Below are 21,065 nucleotides of genomic sequence, written 5' to 3' on the forward strand. Positions count from 1 at the left end.
ATGAAGCATGAAGTGTAACAGAAATCTTACATTGGCAGGATTAAAGTATCTAGGCTGGGATTTGTTCACTATTACCTTGTGTGTTTTGTAGCTTTCTTCAACTACCACAAGTAAAAACAACATAGAAAGAAACATTAAAACATGAAAATTAGAAATAATAATAATTATTTTAAAAAGTAACAAATATATTATTTCTTATTGGCAATTTAGGTGGTCTTGTATTCTTCTTAAGACCATGTCTTGATGGCTCTCCAGTTACATCCCCTTGCGCCACAAAGAATCCACCACAACTTTGTTGTACATTAGAGCTCTGAGTTGGAGGAGTTTGGTTTTCTCCAAAACTTCCACTGCTACTGTCCATTTCATTGTTCCTCATACCCCCACGATGGCTGCCATCTTGAAATTTATGAGCCCACCTTTTGTCAACATAAACACCACTTGGAACTTCTCGAGGTTGATTTTTGCATGTTGTTCTATTGTGGCCTCTTTCCCAACACTTTGTACATGTTTTAGTACCCCCCCTTCTTACCCAATTTGGCGGGATCCTTATTCTGGACCATTTCAGAATCCTTTATTATTCTCCTTTTTTTAGGCCTCCCAAGTTGCTTCTTTACAATTTGTGGTAGGACATGTGTTTGGTTAACTGTTGGCCAATACTTCATACTCTTGATTGGTTGTATGACTGGAGAATAAGCTCTCAAATAAGCCTCTGGTGTGTAACATTTATCCACAAATTGTTCAGTTTCTTGCCTATTATGGAATATAGCAAAAACTGCATGCATGCAGGGTATTCTATTGAGCTCCCACCTCCTGCAACTACAAGTTCTGGTCCAAAATTCATAGAATGTTGATCAACTAATGTGTCCCCCACTTGGAACAATCCATTGCCACAATACATTAGTCTGAATCTATGAGATAAAGTCTTGTTTTTCTCTAGCTTGCCTTGGATCTTTGGACAAATTGGACCCTCACATTTACTAATCAAGTCCCTCTTAACTTGTAACCTTCTCATTATTTTGCACCTAATCATCTTAAGCATGGTAAGTATTGGTTTATCCCTTGCAGCCAAAATTCAAGAATTAAAACACTCACACAAGTTGTTCAACAACATGTCACACTTGGTTCTAAGATTGAATCTATGCCTAGCCCACATATTTGGATCCTTATTTTTCAACCAACCATAAGCTTCTTCATCTAAGCCTTTTAGTTTTTCCATCTCACAATTAAAATTTACTTCATTTGATGACATGGCTACACTCCACAATTGATCTTTCAATGCTTGACCCTTAAATGTTTCCTTGAAATTTCCATATAGATGCCTCACACACCATCTATGAGACGCTTCAGGCACCACTAATTCAAAAGCTTTATCCAAACCCTAGGTATATAAAATCATTTCTTATGAAGTTAAAAAAAAAATATTGGAGCAGCTTGTAATAATTGAAAGCAACAATATAAAGTAAAAACCAATTGCAATGAAAGCAATTACTTACCTTTTGTTGATCTGAAATGAAGGTCCAACCATATTCATTAACTGGACCAAGATCCTCAATTAAAAGTTGGAGAAACCAACACCAAGAGTCTTTACTCTCCAACTCAGCAACCGCATAAGTAATGGGGTACATATTATCATTTGCATCAATACCCACGGCTACAAGTAATTGCCTGCCATTATATTGAATTACTATATAAAGAAATAAATATATATATATATATATATTAAATTAATATCACATCCACATAAGTTAATGTCAAATAAAAGTACTAAAAATATTTACCTTGAAATGTTCCTTTTAGGTGACAGGCGTCAACACCTATTAAAGGTCTACAGCCTGCTATAAACCTCTTTTTGCATGCGTCCAAACATACATAAAGCCTTTGAAAATGAGGAGGATCCACCTTCATCAACATACTGTTGCCGTTATTAGTCTGTCTAATCTCTTCACAATACTCCCATAACTTTTCGTATTGTTGAGCATATATAAGTTCCCTCAATCAAAGTTTGAGCCTTCCTCTTAGCTTTATAACATTGATCTGTAGAAACTTCATATCTCAATTCTCTATGAACCTCTGATTGAACCGTTGTCTTTTTAATCTTAGGATCATCTTAAATCCTACTCATATACCTTTGAGAAAAGGAAAGTTAAAGTGATGTTTTTGTTATGAAAACCTTTGGAACATGAATGCTTAGGAGTATAGCTCTTAATTTGATGAGTGTTTTCTCCTTGCATCAAAGAAGCATACAACCTCTACTTACAACCTTCCTTGCACTTAGTAGACAATCTGAACTTATCATTTGTCACTACCTTGCATTCATATGACCTTAAAGCTCCATAAATTTGTATAGCCTGTTTCAAGACCTTTTTACTTGAAAATTTCATCCCAACATCGAACTGTGGTTGTCCATATCAATATCAATATTAAACTCTTTGTACCTACAAGTAGTTCCTTCTTCTTCAGAGTTTGATGCTGAATGTAACTCACCTGAATTATATTGTTTTTCATCCATGTTCATATCTTCAACCTATATATCTGCCTCCCAATTGTTTTTTTGTTTCTTACCACATCCAATGAAAGTCTCTAGTGTATCTACTGCATCATCATAGAAATTATCATCATCCAACATGGCATCATTGTCCTCATCATAAAATTCATAATCAGAATTATCACCATGATTATCACTTTCCTCATAATTGGAACCTTTTGTTTTATCATCACCATCACCATCATATTCATACTCATTAGTATGTATCGGTACATCATAAAAATCTTGAGGCTCACCATGATACAAAGCACTTCTCTCTTCTTGAAATAAGTGATCATTGCTGAGACTATATGAACCATACCTATTTTCATCAACTTGACTAAACAGGTCATCATGGATTTCATTAAATGATTCTCCATAATCTATATTAGCTTGTGAGATTGGTGGTTGGGTTAAGTCACCAATAACCTCATGAACATCACTATCATGTTCTACATAGACAGTCATTTGCCTATTCCTAGGTATTGAGCTCACAAAACCTAAAATGTGTTCATCTTTCTCCAATGCATAAGAATAATACTAGTCTTATCACATTTTTTATACCACAATTTTATACCACATGATGTGGCAGCTGATGTGTACATACCACATCATGTAAAATACTAGTTTCTGTTTTTCTAATTTTATTTATTAAAATACACTTTATTCATTTAATTGATATGACATATGACATAGACATGCCACATCATGTGGTATAGAAATGTGGGATAATAATGTGGTAAGTGTAGCATTACTCAATGCATAAAGACCATCTGCCGGTCCATGGCTTGGAAGTGTGTAATAAAAATATTTGGAATTTTGAACACCCAACTCTTGTATCATGTCTTTAATTTCTAATGTAGACAACCTATCCACATCTACATTATCAAAATAAGTCACCATACCAAATAATGGAGTGTGCACAAAATGTCCACCGTATTTTGAACACCCAACTCTTGTATCATGTCTTTAATTTCTAATGTAGACAACCTATCCACATCTACATTATCAAAATAAGTCACCATACCATTTATATAATGGGTTCTTGGAGTGTGCACAAAATGTCCACCGTATCTAAATTCAATAGTCATGTGATCATCATCTGCACAACAAAAGTAATAGACTTTTATTAATAAAGAATTTTTTTATCTGCACAACATATGGTTTGAGATTGGTACTCTTATTGAGATTGGTCCTTTTTTATTTGGTTAAAGTCTTTGGTTAAAGAGATTTCCATTAAAGCAAAGAAGCAAAACAAACAAGCAGCATAACAAGAAACCAAGAAAGCGAAAAAATAGTTAACAAGCATGACTTGTGTACCAACAACGAGTCACTGAAGGAAAACAAGCATAGGGTCCAAACTCGAGAATACTCACCTGGGTTGATTGAGCCTCTATCAGATTCGATTCGTCTCCTTACCATCTTTATTTGAACTCAAGGGAAGTGATTGATATTCAAGGGAACTGATTGAATTTGAAACCCCAATTCTCATGAACGCAGACTACGGCAATTGTCATTGACGCCAAGGAATAGAGTCGCGAGGGTTTTGGTTTGTGTTAAAATACCTTTATGCCCACTCACGTGCTATGCACATGTCTATTTTAACGTCTATTTGACAGATTGTCCAACATTGGCTAACATATGTAAACACAGGGACTAAATTAGCCAAATTAAAAACACATAGACTAAATTGGCCGAATGGGTAAAACACATGGATTATTTTGACATTTAAGCCATTTAATTTTGTATTTATGAATGTGTAATTATCTTAGTTGCTCTCAGGGGCGGTTCCAGCCTATGGCAGGCTGGGCTCATGCCCAGCCCAAATTTATGTTAAATAAATATTACCCACACTTTTCTCCCTCCTCTCTTCTCTTCTACCCAGCACTAATTTTTGTTAAAAAAAATATTACGTACACTCTCATCTCTCTCCTATCATTTTTTTTTAGGGTAATGATTTCCCACACCAATTTTATCAACTTACCTTTTTTAGTTATAAAATGAAGTGTAAGTGGATAAAATTGGAGTGGGGAAATCACCACTCTTTTTTTATTCTTTTCCTCACACTCTCCTTTCTCCTCTCTCCTTTTTTTAGGGAGTTTCACTAAAACACCCAAAATGGGAGTTGAAATTATAAAAAAACCTAAGCATTATTTAAACATATAAACACACTCAAAACCCATCATTACACACACTCAAAACCCATTTATAAACACACCCAAAAAGTTGACTTTAGGGTTTATTTTGGGTGTGTTTCTATGTTTAAATAGTGCTTGGGTTTTTTTATAAATACATGTCTAGAATTGGGTTTATTTATAAATTTGTATTTTTTTTATTCTTTTCCTTACACTCTCCTCTCTCCTCTCTCCTTTTTTTTTCCTTCTCTCCTCTTTATCTCTCTTTTTTTCCGTTGTTTCCTTCTCTCTTCTCTCCCTTTTTTTTTCTTTCTTCTCCTTCTCTCATCCCTCCTCTCTTTTTTTTTCCATCTCTCTCTCTCTCTCTCTCTCTCTCTCTCTCTCTCTCTCTCTTATTTCTTCCTTTTCCTTCTCTCTTTTTGTTAGAAAAATATTACCTACATTACTAATGATTATTAAAAAAAAATTGTCTTGCACAAAGATAACTATTTCAGAAATTGCGAAACATGATTGATAGGGCTATGGAACTCGAGGTGGAAAGCTAAAAACGGATGTCATAATAAACGTTTATAAAAGGAAACAAGGAACTCGTTAAAAAAAAAAAAACCTAGCTCCGCTAATTTTCTTCGTTCCCATTTCTCTTGAAATAAATATGGTTTTTTAAAATTAATGTAGTCCTCTATATTATCTTTCTTTTTAATGTGAAATAAATTTTTTTCTATTTTTTTTCTTTTGGTTTTTCTTTTAGTTTTTGTATTTGTAGATATAAATGCATTTGAAGGTAAGGCTTATTACGTCTCCTCTCACCATGTAATTTTTTTATAATGTTTATTAATGAAATTCACTCGTTTCGTCAAATTTGTTATATAGGTTTTGCCCGGTCGGCTTTCGAATCCTGGAACCGCCACTGGTTGCTCTAGTTATCTGTTAAACCTTATCATATTAGTCTACGTTATCATCAAAAGCCATTTTATTTATCCTTGTAAGTGTAATACAATCAATATATATATTGATCCGGCACTTACCTAATACCTATCGTCTGCATCTTGTCTTTCATATAGTGGGACAATATCTCAAAAGCCTTTCGAAAATAAAATTTATAATATAAAAAACAGAAAAGCCTTCACAAGGAGAAATAAAACGGAAATAGCACTATTTTGCTATCCTCATCCAATCACGACACCCTTGTTTCATACAAGTTTTTTTGCTTCACAAGAGGACTTCAATATCAGTCTATATGAAAATATCGGAGTCCAAAAACATGAAAATTTTGATGAAAATAGGTAATATCATCAGCTTCTTGCACAAGCTAGTTATAAAAAACTCTCTCCCACCATCACACAAGTAGTTGGCAACTTCAGTCTCTCGTTTGAACAAGTAGGTTGTAATCTCCCTAAACTGAGCTATAAGGAAATGTCTTTACCAGAAAGTTCAGTTATTCCCTTCTAAGGCCATCCCAATGGGGGCTCTAAAATGGGCTGCACCACCTTTGACTCTAATAAATAACAACTCTTTGAAAAAAAACCATCCCCAATGGTATGAATTTGAGGCTCTAAATGATAGAGCCTAACCGGAGCTGAAGCTAAATCTGTGTACCTGGTTTCAGCCCTTGAAACTCGATAGGGACCACATTTGGAAAAAGCTGCCAGCCTAACAATTTTTTGGCTCACTTGCCTTGCGACTCAACAGCGTCATACTCGCCCATTTTGATAGTTACTGACTACTTTCTATATTTTTTTAATCAATTGGCCAATTGCAACAAGCTTGTCTCATTGTTTTTGGTTTTTTTGTTGATAAAGTTACTCAGACTACAACCCTCAAGTTCTAAATGGCTAGGTTTTTTTTATAACTATGTTTTCAAATCTTGTCCAATTTTTTATTTTTTTAGGTTGAAATGTTCACACACAAAAACTAAAATAAATAAATTAACAAAAAACAAAAATAGCATCTAAATTAAATTACATCATACAAAAAACATCAAACCCCTAATATAGAGCCTCGAATATAGAGTCTCATCATGAGAATGCTTTAGAGCCCCAAAGATTCCATCGGAGCTCTAAATGAGACTCTATAAATCCTTTTTAGAGCCCCAACCATTGGGGATGGCCCAAGGGTCACTCTATTTCACAATCGGCTCTCCTACCACAATCGGCCTAAGGGATGGCAATATCATCAGGAGTAAACAGCCCGGATTCTCCTACCACAATTATGCCTCTTTCATTGTCCATGAAGTTCCCTGTGCTACTGAGAGCCCAGTTTTGACCCATTTAATACATTGAAGCACCTCTTTGTTCTCCATCAGCTTCATACCTGTTGCTACCAATATTTATTTATTTTCCTCCACAGTTGATATGCAAGGAATATTTACCGGTTATCCATCAGGACAAATCAAAAAAGGTTGAGACTTAAATTTCTTATCACCTCTATGACTAGTACTCTTCACTTTTTTCTATTATTTTTCATTGTTTTTCTGGGGTAAAATACAAGGGAAAAAAGGATTAATTTGTATTGACAAATCATAAAGCCGCAGGTCAAGTTTGAGACCAATTGATACTCGTACGTTGATTTCTCGAAGCATGACATGGAAAATTTATTTCCAGGCACGGTTGGATTCTTTCTGCAACAAGGAATAAATGTGAGTTTATATCATGAAGATGAATCTGATAAAAAGGCAGGAGCCTCAATCAGAAACCATAGTTAGTAACAAAAATTTCTTATAGTTCAAATCTGATATGACAACACTAGTAGCCCCAGCTGGCTCTCCATGCATATCTAAACACTCTGATCTTTTGAAGTTTGGCTTCCAATTTAGAGAAAACAAAAATAAAGTAAAAATAGAAGTCAGGTTTATGTGGCAATGGATATGACAAGTTCACAACAAAAATGACTTGGAAATGAGATGATTCAAATTACCCCAAAAAATAAATGAGCACTTCTGCAAAATCCAGCTTCAGTTTTTCTTCAACTTAAGTTGGAAAAGTAGTGCCTGCAGGCCCATAAGGCAGTTGCACGTCTGAATGTGGAGGTCCAGAACCTGTGAGCTGCCCCAAACCAGAAGAAACTTTTGTTCTAACTTTAAACATTCCAGTGCCAATCTGAATTGGCAGACCCAGGATTATGCTTTCACTTACTCCCCTAACAATTTCAACTCTCCCATTTACACCACCATTAAACAGATGATCAGCTGGCATCTCAAATGAAGCCAATGCCAAAACACCCTTCTCCATTTTTTTAGCTCCAAATCTTGTGAACCCAAGAACTTCACCCATGTATGTCATCACATCCCCTATAAAAATCATATGTCGATCATCGATGCTCATCCCAAGAGATTTCATAGTACTCTTTATCTCCCCAATGATGCAATTTCTCGCAGCTTCGATGCCAAGTGTTCTCAGCACTTCAAAAACATCATTACTTGTGGTTTTACAACCATCAATTCCTTCGGTTCCCATTACTGCTAGAAGCCCTGTGCCTTCTGCAAGCAACTTGTACTTATTGTCTTCTTTCTCTTCTTTTACCTCATTAATGACAACACGCTGAACTGTATTTATACCCCTCACTATAACATTTGGGAGCATACTCTTTAGATTGTGGAGGCGAAAATGAAGTCTGCTCCTATCAGCCTCTTCAGGAACAACTTCTAATTTTCTGACATCCAAAACCTTAACATGCTCTTGCTTCAGTTTGATTCCCAGAGTTTGCAAAATTGATTCTTTTACCACATTAGCATCTATAGACAAGTGTGCATCTTGAATCATGGCCATATCAAGCGTGACAACTATAGATGCTGATCTTGTAGTCATTACAATCTTTATACTCTCAGCAACCTGCCTGAGATTTGTTGACCTGCTACCACCCTTGCAAATTTCACATTCGTTTCACACTCAAGTGTTGCAAAGATGACAGGTGTACGGATCTTTTTCACTGCGTCTAAAATTTCCTTGGTACGAGGGACACCAAGTGTAATGTTCATGCTGGCAACTCCAGCAAAGTGGAAAGTTTTCAGCGTCATCTGCGTCGCATGCTCGCAAATACTTTGAGCTCCAATTATTCCAATTGTTGTTCCAACTTCGATTTTTTTCGAATGGTAACGTGAAATGCAAGTATCTAGAAAAACTTCCAGCTGTCTAAAAGTAACACCAGATACGTTTTGCACAATCTTCTCCTTCCAGGCACTATGATCATCCAACAAAAAGGTCTCATGTGTTTTTCTGAATGCTTCAACATATTTATTCAGGAATTGCTCCAAAGAAGTTTTGAAACCAGCAGAGCAACCACCATCAAGAGTCATATCTTGTTTTGAAAGCCTGCTTCTCACCATCTCAGTCACTTGTTCAGGAGACAAGTACTCATTTTCTCTAGCAGGACATGTCGCCTTGGCTTTAAGAAACAATCGGGGTAAGTCTAATGGAGCTCCATCTTCCGTTCCTTCCATCACTGCATGATCCATACCATCATCTCCATAACAAAACTGAATTATACATCCACTTGAATTCCGTACTGTGTTATCATACTGAACACACAGGTCCTCCATAACTTTGGTCAATCTACGAGCCATGTACCCAGTTTCAGCTGTTTTCACAGCTGTATCCACAAGCCCCTCTCTCCCTCCCATTGTATGGAAAAAAAACTCCGTAGCTGACAAGCCACTGTAAAAGGAACTAGCAACAAAGCCTTTAGCTGCAGGGGTTTTGGCATCTCTAGGGAAGTGAGGAAGGCTTCAGTCTATGAATCCGTTAGGTGCACGACAACCACCAACCGATTGCTGACCAACACAGGCAACCATCTGGCTGATATTGATAGCAGATCCTTTAGAACCACACTGGGACATGATCAAGGGACTATTTCTCCAATGTAGCTTTTGCATGCACAAACTTTCCAGTTTGCTCTCTGATGTTGTTTAATGCACAAGTTATCTCAGACTCAAGTGATTGTGCTGCATCAGAACCCGGTTTAAGTTGCAGCTGTGTCCTTCATTATACAACTTTATCTGCTCATCACATTTTTTATAGCCTTCTTTAATTATCTCTTCTTTCTCTTCACACAAAATGTCACTTGGCTGTACATCGCTAATCCCAATTGAAAATCCGTGATTACCAATCCATCGTGCACTTAACTTAGCGACACGATTCATGCAAGCAGCAGCAGCATGAGCTTTATAGTCCCTGAGAAGAACGGAGAAAAACCCACCCTTATTGCCATTTCCTATAGTACCCTTCCCAAGTTGCCCTACTATAAGCTCGCTGTTACGAAAATAGACAAACCTATCATTTGGGCACATTGCCTCAATTGCCCTTCCATCTTCATCAGTCTTGGAGTAGGACTTCTCCTTAACAGTCAGATTTAGATAGACTCTCACATTCGCATTCAGGCGTACAAGAACACTAAATAACTGCTTTCCTGTCCACAGCTCTATTGGCTTAATTACGGCAGGTGTTGGAAAATCAATCGAATCGAAGCCATCCCCCATATATGAACAAATTAGTGAAAATGATGCTCGATCATAAAACGTGTCCTTCCTTGTTATAAGGAAAGAGGATGTTAGAAAATCTTCAGTTGAAGAAACCAAGATCTCTCCATTTTTCGGGGTGCACAGATTTTTTTCCACCCCCATCAACAGAACAGCCTCCGCCCTCGCCTCCTCTGTTTGCGGGACATGAATGTTCATTTCATCACCATCCAAATCAGCATTGTAAGGGTTGCAAACAGATTCATTAAACCTCAATGTTCTCCAAGGCATAACCTTAGCCCTGTGACACATGACGGAAATCCTATGCAGGCTTGGTTGTCTGTTGAAAAGAACATCCCCATCTTCTAGATGACGTTCAACTACGTCGCCGTATTGCAGTTTATCAGCATATGCCTTTCTGTTGCTACCCCCTAAGTAGAATTCATCGCCATTACGGCGTACGTATCTGGCACCAGGGTACGTATAAATTCCATTACTGCACACTTCCTCAACTTCTCAATAGTGTGACGAGAAACCCGTTCAGGGTAGTTTAAGGTTTGAGCCATTTGGATAGGGAGCCCAACCTCATTAATTTTCAGATTAGGGTCAGGTGATATAACACTTCTGCCAGTATATTCAACCCGCTTGGCAGATAAATTCCCACGAAAACGCCCCTGCTTCCCTTTGATCCGCTGCAAAAACCACCCAACGGATTGCCACTTTGCATGGCAAAGGGAACATGAACTTCACTATTTATATACTGAGCAACCTCAACTTGAAGTGCATCCCAACTATGTTTAAACCCGCCTGCATAAGCTGGTGGTAAATCTTGTGTTAAATCGTGTCAAAGACGAGCATTTGCTTGAACAATGTTCTTTAACCTCTCTGTAATGTCATTTTCATTTGTCCGTGAGTCGTCCACCAAAACTGAAGGACGAATCGCGGTAGGCGGCACAGGAATGTTCATGATCAAGAGGTTCTCTGGCCTGGTACAAAGATAAAGTAACTCACAATCCTCATCAAGCATCTGTTTAAACAGAGAGAAAACTTCTCCAGGGTTCATCAAATGAGTCTCCAGGCTAAATGGTGCACTGGAAACTGTAGTTTCAGAAATTGTTGACCTCAATCATCCATAACACCATCAAATTTAGAACGATCCATGCCGGTAGCCTTCTTCACAGAACCATTAAAATATCCACATTTGGAGCACTCAACTGGCCTATTGTTAGCAGCCAAACCATTATTACACTGCTTCACCACCATTTTCATTAACTCAGTTTTCTTCAAAGGACCCAGCTTGGGATTTCTCATCCTCCTCAAAAGCTCAACCCGCATTTCTTCCTTCAAAAGCACACCAGAGCATGACTTGCAGATGCACTTGAGAATATCCACGACAGTGCCCATATACCCAACATTGTAAACAGGGAGGGCAAGTGCCAAATACCCAAAATGCCCCGGGCAGTCCTTGTAATTTGCACCACAAGTTGCACAATTTCCACACTTCTTGTTTGGAGGGCCCAATCGGGGGTCCAATACGCCGCCCTCGATGGGTTTTCGATCGGAACCATAATACACGCCTCTAAAGATTTCAACTTCCGCCATTTTCATAATCTCCGAGGGGGACATAACGGTAAATTTCAGCTGTTCTAGCCTGCGATCCCGTTCGACTTCGATGAAGGGCTGTCTGGTGGAGACTAGGGTTTTGGCTTCGTCTGAACTCATCGTGTTCTTTGAATATCGAAAACGCAGAGAGATGAACTCTGTGAGACAGAACAAATTGCAGAACCATTGTCATGAAATTATTTGAAAAGGACTTAACAAAATAGTGGACGAAACGATCACCAAACTTAAACCCCAATTTCACAGAAACAGCCTCAATTGATTATTCTCATTTACAACCACGAACTAGAGATAAAATTCAGAATTTACTGATGTAGATTATTAAAAATAAAAAAGTTACACCATTTCATACCCGGTTGACAAGGCCTCAAGAGGAAGAAGACGAAGAAGGCGACGTTACCGAGGTTCGAACCTGGGACCTCCGAAAAAACCGCATGTAACGGTCTGCACTCTATTTCCTCTAGTCCAACTCGTAGCTTTTATTATTTCTCTGTCTATTTCCTATTTATCTAACGAACAATATAATGGGCTTTTTAATTTTATTTACAACAATGCTATTTATACCATAGTTACTGAATATATTGCTCAACACCTCTTTAATAACTGACTTCACTAATGTGTGTGAGACCATCTATATTAAAGAGGTGGTCAACAATATAGTCATTGAATGGACAAATAAGACTCTTTTTATGAGTAAAAACATACAGGTAATTGACTATAGCATAGTTCAAGTTCATTTCTTAATAGGCACAGATTGCCTGTTCAACCCACTTTATTCACATTCATTGTCAACTGATGTGCTCTCTCTTCATGTCGCAAATAGGGACAAAGATGCAAGGCATTATATTTGAATAATTAAACATAAACGGAGGAAATTTGATGTAGTAGACCGAGTTTTACTCTATCACCCTAGTATACCTTTGACAGTCACTAACTAATCGAGACTCAATGGTTAAGCAAAGAAACTTCAACTATCCCCTGCAAGTGAGGACTCAATTGCATGATCAAGAAGCCGAACAAGTTGATGCGGGTTCAACTCTCTACTAAAAGAAGGAAACAAACAAGGCGGATACAACTCTTTCAATTTAGCGTGGCAGTATCCTAAGTCCATCATCTATTATCATGTGCTTTAACTTTCCAACATGAAAATGTGCAATAGTGTTAGGATATCATCACGATGACATTCTGGTTACATGCAAGTTCTTCTCTTTTTTATGGGTTGAAATTTGAAGGATTGATTTCCCTTGTCCATGATATGGTAGTTGCAGCCCATTTTCTTTTATTTTACTTGTTCTTATGAGTCTGGATTATCCTTTTATTTGATCAATAATTAAGAACTTTCTTAATTATTGGTGAGGCAGAATCACATAACCGTCTCAAAGCCAAACCACTATGTATCTTGTTTTGAGGTTTATTTTCTTCTTTATCTTCCAAAAAAAACAAAAGAAGAAACATACATATAAAATCCAAAGCAATAAAACTGAAATAAAAGAAAGACTATATATTCATTGTAACAATAACCAAATTTGACATGATATTTTTTGTTTATTAGGCAAAAACAGCTTATAATTATCCCCAAAGTAATTAAATAATATTTCAGTTTCGAATGAGCTCAGTGTAGAGGAGCTGGTTCCAAGTGTCAGGAACTCCAGGAAGACACCAGTGGCTACAATCCATGCCACGATGGCCTTCATTGCCATATATAGAAGGGTGACCGTCTTTTCTTAGCCGTGACAGAGCTGTCACATTAAGCAAGTTGACTGGCTTTGACATGCCTCTCAAAACTTTCTCCACAATCACCTGTGCTGGGTGTGGACTTCTTGGGTATGGTGGCTCTGCCAGTGGCCTCGTTTCCGCTGTGCAGTTCCTCCCTTCTGGGTTTCCCCAAAAACTTGCACTGATTTTCACAACATGATCATCTTTAATTTTAAGTAACAATTTTAAACAACCAACAAACATGCAAGTTAACATAACATTTCAAATAGTCTTAATTTGATCTTGTCACTTACTTGGTACTCCAATAGATGGAGAGACTCTATGGATATATTTTTGGGCCGTCAATAATCATTCGGTTTAGTTAGAGCATGTCTACTGCTGCAAGGGGCAAGGGGCTAGGTGCTGTTTTAGTCCCTCAAAATGCTACTATTCACAAAATCTAGCCTCTCAAATTTTGTGGTTCTAGTGGTGATGAGGGACTAGGGGCTAAAACTCGAAACTTGTTATTTTAATTTATTATTATTTTTATTTGTGATAAAAATCAAAGCATAAGAAAAACAACACAAAAATTTATTTTTGGAAACAATTTTGAGCAATACTTTGGAACAACAATTTTGAGCAAAATGAAAAAAGACAGACAAGTAGAAATGTTTGGAGTAATTGAGAGATGAACAAATGGTTAGGTTTTATAGAGTTATGAGGGAAAAAAAAAAAAAAAAAGAGGGCCAGCAACTAGACGTTGGGCTGTTGCATTTGAGAGCGCCACGTAGCAACTCCTCAATAGTTGTTTGAGTCAGCTTTTGTTGCTCCTTTTTTTCTTTTCAAAAATTGGCAATGGGTCCCTTATCTTGCCTGTAAGCCAATTGGACAATAATACCTCTCATCTTGTCTTAGGTTAAATTGAACTAGGCCAAACACATGCATTAGAAAGTGATTTTTTTTCATTTGAGACCAAATCTAGACCTAATTACCTAGGCAAGATCAGTCCCATTAGACATGCTCTTAGTGATATTTAATTATTATTTTGTTGAATGAGGTTTTGAATTTCGATTTTATATACGTGACAGAATTTGATACCCTTTTAAAATAAAGGAGGGTCTTCTATAACTCAAAAGTTGTACCGTTGAACTAAAACAAGAGTAGATACGTATATTAACCAATTTATGAGACTAAGGCTCAACATTATATTTGTGAACTTACTTCCAATGAGTCGGTGAAATGCTTTGGAAGAAGACTTTGGTTTTAGTAGGATCAACATTTTTGTCCACCCACCGGGCCCAAGTTCTTAAGGCTTTCTCATAGGCAACAAAGCGATCCATGTCTTGACGTAAAGTGTTTCCATCTTGAATAAATTCCCACCTGCCATGCATACATTTACACAACCAACCACTTTCAATTTGATTAATTACGACAAAATAAATGATCTACTACTAAAGTTATATAAAATAATCTAGCATGAAAACTATAAACAATTCAATTATTTATCTCACGGTTGTTTTCTTCCCGTGTGGAGCCACCAGTGCCATGTGTTGAAGATCAATACATCAAATTCCTTCCAGGCTAGGCCATCCTTGTGGTCGATCGAGTTGAGCTTCAAAACCCTCCCATATTTATTGTGTGCAATGTCAACAAGAAAGGCATTGCGTTGAAGCATCAAAGAAACATTGTGACTCTGCACATGTATATAGAGGCTACTCAATTAAAATGAATATAAAGAAGGCTAGTGGTTTTGAACACTCATCTTTTCGCTTCCAACATTGTTCTGGGCGCATAAAAAATTGTAAAATATTCAGTTTGGAGTGCAGATAATTAGAAGAGAAATATGAACATCGCTACCCATGTAGAATACCTGGAATGTGAATGTAGAGGTTGATCCTATTCTCTCAAAGTTATACTCAGATTCAGACGAGGCTGCATGTAGCATACATGTGAATGATTGCCATTGATTCAAACTTAATGAGTCTCCAACAAACATGATGCGTTTATCTCTAAATCTCTCCAAGAAATCTTCCGCATCAAACCTATTCAATAAGTTAGTTTAATGAATTTTGTCATTCATGAAAAGAGAACTTGGAATAAGATATATGAAGGCAATACCAAGAATTTGAGCCCAAATTTATAAGAACATGAGAAATTGAGGCACTAAAGTTTCTTTCTTTCTTCTTTTTTTGGTAAATATTTTAAGAGGATTAAAATTGTAATCAAGCCCCCTTCTTTGTACTATAAAACAAAGATTAGTTAGGGGAAAAAAATATAACAAAAGAGCATACTTTAGGTAGGGCTTGTAGCTCCCGTATATTAGTGAGCATTTATCCCCACACTTAAACTCTGAGTTCAAAACTATAATTTCCCTTTGACCTAAAAGAAATTACGTACCTAGGTAAGCTTGCATGCAAAGGGTTGCCATTTATATTTGAGATAGAGTTCGTCGGCTCGACCATTCTTCTGGCAAGCGAAGGCATTCTCTATGAAGCTGCAGAGGCTGGAATCATAAAGAGGGTAAGAAGCATCGTAAACCCATCTTCCTTGGTAAATATCACACTTCTTCAACTCATAATTGCTTTGCTTCCCATGCACTTGGTGTTCTAAACTTGGTAGCAGCACCAGAAGTGCAAAGGCAATCCCCAAACCCAGTGCATCCATATGCAAGAATTAATGAAATTAGATCGATCGAGTTGGTTTGGATTTTTCAAGCTTGAGTGGTGTGGATATTTAAATAAAAGAAAAAAAGAAATTGGTAAAGAAAAAGATTGGTGGGTTTATTAAGAGGTAGATGGTGTAGTTGATGGAGAGTTTTCCTATATTTTAAGTTGTGGGAAAGAAATGAGAAGTAAAGAATTCAATTCAAGTTGCAGTCACTCGTTATGAATGAATGGATATCAATGGAGAGGTTGGCAGAAAAGTTTCAATCGTGTATGAGTGGGGGTTGGGGGAAGTTTTAAAACTGTCATCAGCACCTCCCACATTTTTTTTTTCAGAGATAAATAATTTAGGTGAATTAATGGAGGTCAATAACTTGATGAGAAGGCTATATATGTTGTGGAAGGGTCATGGATTCATAGCTAATGTGATAGGCTGATAGCTTTGGCTTGACACACTTTACATATTGTGCATTGGAATCTCTATTCTATCTTTGATTTTAATGAAGGTGGGAAATCTTTACTGTACAACAAGAAAAAATTGTGATTAGGTTTTTCAATGTTCTTTGTGTGTGACCTTTTTCTTTTAAAAATTTCAACATTTCTTTTATAAATCTTTAAGTTGTCCCAGTAAAACATGATAAAAATGGTATTCTTATAGGAGCAGTGTAACAACTTTTAATGCCAATTCTACGCACACAAAAGTTTGAACGACAAGTTTTGCGTCATGTCATTTGCCACTTCAATTGGTATTGAAGTTGGGAGTACTATTAGAGGAGAAAAACTTCAATTTCTGCTAGGTGTCAATACTGAATGACGATATACAATACAGTTAGTTACAATGTCATGTGATTGATGACCAATTTTCATTTAGTTAATGCCCCCCAATGATGAATGATACAATCCAGAAGCCATGTGACTAAATGGTGACCAATTTTGAGAGGGATTAGAACTTGGGTAAAGGGTAAGGGCATGCCCGTCAATTAGTCTAATTCACATCTGTATATCCCATATTAGTTGATAATAAAAAATTGGATTAATTTTATGGTGTGACGGTGATCCCCACATGGTATTACTAATGACTCATGTGATAGCATAGTATGCATGTGTTAAAGTTTTTGTTGTTGTTGTTGTTTTTTTTTTTTTTTTTTTTTTACAATGAGATATTCTAAATTTATATATACTAGCCTCTGCACGCGCTTCCGCGCATGCAAGAGGATTTTTTTTTTTAATTTAAATTTATTTTAAAATTAAAAAAGATAATTGGCAGTTGTGTTCTATAAAAATAGGACATGCACAATATAGAGTGTAATCTGCTAAGATGGACGTCTAGAAAAATATAGTGGACAAAGGAAAACATTTAAAATGACGATATATCACATGCACATGATTAAAATATGAAACTGTTGAAACGGACATCTATATAAATACAATTGCGAAAAAATATTTACGAAACTTTGTAAGTCGCTCGTAGCGCGCGTGATTAAAAAAAAAGCCTCTCACACGGGCGGAAGCGTATGCATGGAGGCTAATATACAGATAAAGCAAAAGACAGAGAATGGTAAAACATTCAAAATACCAGAAAATGCTCTTAGTTAATACAAATATTAAGAATTGAAATTATTACTTAAATGGAGATAATATGATAAATTCACATTTTTCATATTAAAATTAAAAGAAAAATCAGATAATGGATCCAATTTTTATAGAACATAACTACTCATTATCTTTTTTAATTCTAAAATAAATTTAATTTTTTTTTAAAAAAAGGCCCTCGCAGAAGTGCGTGCGAAAATGCTAAGTACTCTAATGTAATAGGTTATTGGGTGCTCCAAGATGGCTTTGGGCTATGTAATGTATGATGTGGGCCTTTATTAAGAGGTCGGGCTAATATAGCCCACTTCAAATACACCGTGGTGAGAAAAATAAATTGTCATACATCTTCTACGAAAACATAAAAAGCAACGCTTTACACATGAGACATTGACATATATATTGAAATCATTCTAATTCCGAATGAGCTCTGCATAACTTACTTGAAATGAGTGGGTGAAATTCCTTGGAAAAAGACCTTGGTTTTGGAGGGATCCATGTTCTCATCCACCCATCGAGCCCATGTTTCCAAAGCCTGCTGGAAGGCAACGTAGCGATTCATGTCTCTGTATGTATTTTCTCCATCTTGGATGAAATCCCATCTATAACAAATTAAACAAAGTAAACATATTCATAGATAGCCAACAATGCATTATGCATGCATTTTTGGTACCCTAATTGGAAGGGAAACAAAGAAAGTTATGAAGCAAATATTGAGGAGTTGGTGAAGACTACATACGGTTGTATGTTCCCGGTGTGAACAAACCAATGCCATGTATTGAAAATCAAAACATCCATTCCCTCCCATACTTTGGTGTCCTTGACTGAGTTGAGTTTCAAAACTTGCCAAGAACCCTCTTTTTCAATATCAACAAGAAATGCATTGCGCGCAAACATCACCGAAACATTGTATTGCTTCATCATAGAAGACAAGATGTGCATTATGCATTGAGGTTAATAATTATTGAATAATATTGGGATACGATATGCCTTAACTGTCACGCCCCAATTCAAGAATTAGTCTAATCCAAGTTTTAGGTTAATGCTCAAGATAGGGCGTGACGTAGAGAAAAGTGAATGGAGAAAGCCAATCTTACCGGAAATGTGAATGTGGAAAGGGTCCTCTCAGTGGTGTACTTGAGGGGTGGCATCTCTATGTTGAACTCAGAGTGTGGCATGGCTGTGTGAAGCATGCATGCAAGTGACTGCCATTGATTCAAACTCAGTGAATCTCCAATAAACATTATGCGTTTATCTTTGAATCTTTGTAAGAATTCGGCACTGAATCTACAAGAACAAAGAATTGGTTTTCAACTATATATCCTCATAAGTTTTTAACCAAATATCTTTGGAGCAAATTAATTAGAGGTACCTTGGTAAGTTACATGCAGATGGCTGCCGTCTATATTGCTGGTAAAGTTTGTCAGGTCGACCATTCTTTTGGCAGTTGAAAATATTCTCAATGAAGGGGCAGTGAGTTGAATCGTATAGAGGATGTAAATCATCAAAAACCCATCTTCCTTCGAACAAATCACATCTTGCATGATCCACCTTCTGCTTCATAACTATGCTTTGCATTGACTTGCTGCAAAAGTTGCAAAACCAAAAGTACCACAAAAGCAGAAGCCATAATATTGCAAAGCCAGTAGAAGGAGGTAGAGAAGGGAATTGGGTTTTTAGTTAACTTCAAAGTTTCTTTCCATTTTATGATCGAGGGGGAAGTGATTATCTACAATTTAAAATTTGTGTTGAACTGCAAATTATGGCTTTTCAAAATTCATTCTGAAAGCAAACTTGAAAACTCCAGGCATCCAATTTGTTACATAAATTAATGTTTTGAAATATATCAAAATAGACACATTAGGATGAAAGAAACAAAATTAAATGAATGGGGTGGACCTAACATCAAGGAAATAAACTTTGATTTGGAGGCAGACTGTCGTATTCGGGAAAAACCATAGCAAAAGTGAAAAGAAAAGGTTACAGCTCTCAATACACAATGCTTTGGTTGCTTCAATTAAATTGATTTGGTAAATTTGATTTTTTTTTTCTTTCACGAAAGCGATATTGAGAAAAGGGAGAATCGAATGCTCTTAACCACTTTAATCCTTATATTTTAGCAAGTACATTATTTCGACCCAAAAAATAAAAGGAAAGAACGGAAGTGAATTTGCAGTAGAAGACAGAGAGATTGTCAGGAGTTTCACTAAAACACCCAAAATGGGGGCTGAAATTATAAAAAAATCCAACACCCAAAACACTTTATAAACACACCCAAAACCCATCATTACACACACTCAAAACCCATTTATAAACACACCCAAAAAATATACAATTGTTGATTTTGGGGTTGATTCTATGTTTAAATAGTGTTTGGATTTTTTTATAAATACATGTCTAGGATTGGGTTTATTTATAAATGTGTATTTTTTTTACTCCAATAATCGGCAAATAGGGCGGTGAGGTGTACCAGTTGTAAAAGTTATAAAGTAAAATCATGGGTTTAGCCTCTCCCTTTCCTTTTTTTTTTTTCACAAATCTTGTAAATCTTGGTTTCCCTTTTTCTTTCTTTTCTTCTTGCTTCTTCAATTAGCATTCCTGTTTCTCCAAAGAAAACAAGATATATTTCCTGTTTTCAAATGGGGTTATCAATTGTGTTTTACTATATAAACATGTGTTTGAGGTGTGATTGTTAAACTGTCTCAATTACCACATTCACTCGATCAATCTCTCTCTCTCTCACTCTCTCTCTCACATACACAAAGAAGAAGAATGGCCAGTCAGCTTCATGATGGTGTTGAGATGCCCAAGGTAAGCATGGGAGGGAATGATAGTAAAAAAGGTAAAGAAAAAATAGGATGGAAAAATTGGCTTGGCAGAAGAAGTACAAGTAGAAGAGATGGTGGCATTGTGATTGGTGGTGATGAAAACAAAGGCAAAGAGGCCAAAAGTGGCAAAGATGAAAACAAAGGCAAAGTGGCCAAGAGTGGCAAAGCGAGCAACAAAGGGAAGGAGATCAAAGGTAAAGGCAACGGTGGAGGGGGTAAGCATCAAAAGGGTCAGGTGGGCCAGATGGTCCAGATGGGCGTCATGGGCAACTATCCAGTGGGTCCAGCAGCACAAGGGATGATTGGGTACGGCATCCCTAATCTCCAAGGGCAATACCTGAATGAACTGCCATCACAGCAAGAGCAGGCAATGGATCCTTATTGTAGTCTGTTTAATGATGAAAATCCAAATGCCTGCGCTATCATGTAGAAAAGAACTTGTTGAACTTTCCTTTCTTTTTCTTTTTTTAGGTCAACTAGAAGTTGCTAGAGTTTATCTTCTTGTTTCTAACTAGTGTTTTTGTTTGACTTTGGTTTGGTGGTAGTGGCAAATTTCGTATA

The 21,065-nt window shown here is 36.7% G+C and overlaps 1 protein-coding gene and 2 pseudogenes across 3 annotated transcripts; all 3 read right to left on the reverse strand.

Moving 5' to 3' along the window:
- Positions 1 to 7,323: 7,323 nt before the first annotated feature.
- LOC103328820 (DNA-directed RNA polymerase III subunit 1 pseudogene) lies at positions 7,324 to 12,205 on the reverse strand (annotated as a pseudogene). Its single transcript, XR_016125825.1, has 2 exons — positions 12,081 to 12,205; positions 7,324 to 11,868 (listed from the first exon to the last, which is right to left on the reverse strand). The product of XR_016125825.1 is annotated as a DNA-directed RNA polymerase III subunit 1 pseudogene (transcript).
- An 899-nt stretch (positions 12,206 to 13,104) lies between these two features.
- Positions 13,105 to 16,362, reverse strand: LOC103328819 (protein trichome birefringence-like 43). Its single transcript, XM_089050328.1, has 5 exons — positions 15,825 to 16,362; positions 15,294 to 15,468; positions 14,935 to 15,116; positions 14,645 to 14,803; positions 13,105 to 13,625 (listed from the first exon to the last, which is right to left on the reverse strand). Exons 1-5 carry the CDS (start codon positions 16,085 to 16,087, stop codon positions 13,325 to 13,327), a joined length of 1,080 nt encoding a protein of 359 aa, XP_088906454.1. The 5' UTR covers positions 16,088 to 16,362; the 3' UTR covers positions 13,105 to 13,324.
- Positions 16,363 to 17,878: 1,516 nt separating this feature from the next.
- Positions 17,879 to 20,711, reverse strand: LOC103328818 (protein trichome birefringence-like 43; annotated as a pseudogene). Its single transcript, XR_016126159.1, has 4 exons — positions 19,049 to 20,711; positions 18,774 to 18,963; positions 18,416 to 18,591; positions 17,879 to 18,278 (listed from the first exon to the last, which is right to left on the reverse strand). The product of XR_016126159.1 is annotated as a protein trichome birefringence-like 43 (transcript).
- Positions 20,712 to 21,065: the final 354 nt, after the last annotated feature.

The sequence above is a fragment of the Prunus mume genome, linkage group LG4 (genome assembly GCF_029339155.1).
Source record: "Prunus mume cultivar Tortuosa linkage group LG4, ASM2933915v1, whole genome shotgun sequence".
Classification (NCBI taxonomy): Eukaryota; Viridiplantae; Streptophyta; class Magnoliopsida; order Rosales; family Rosaceae; genus Prunus; species Prunus mume.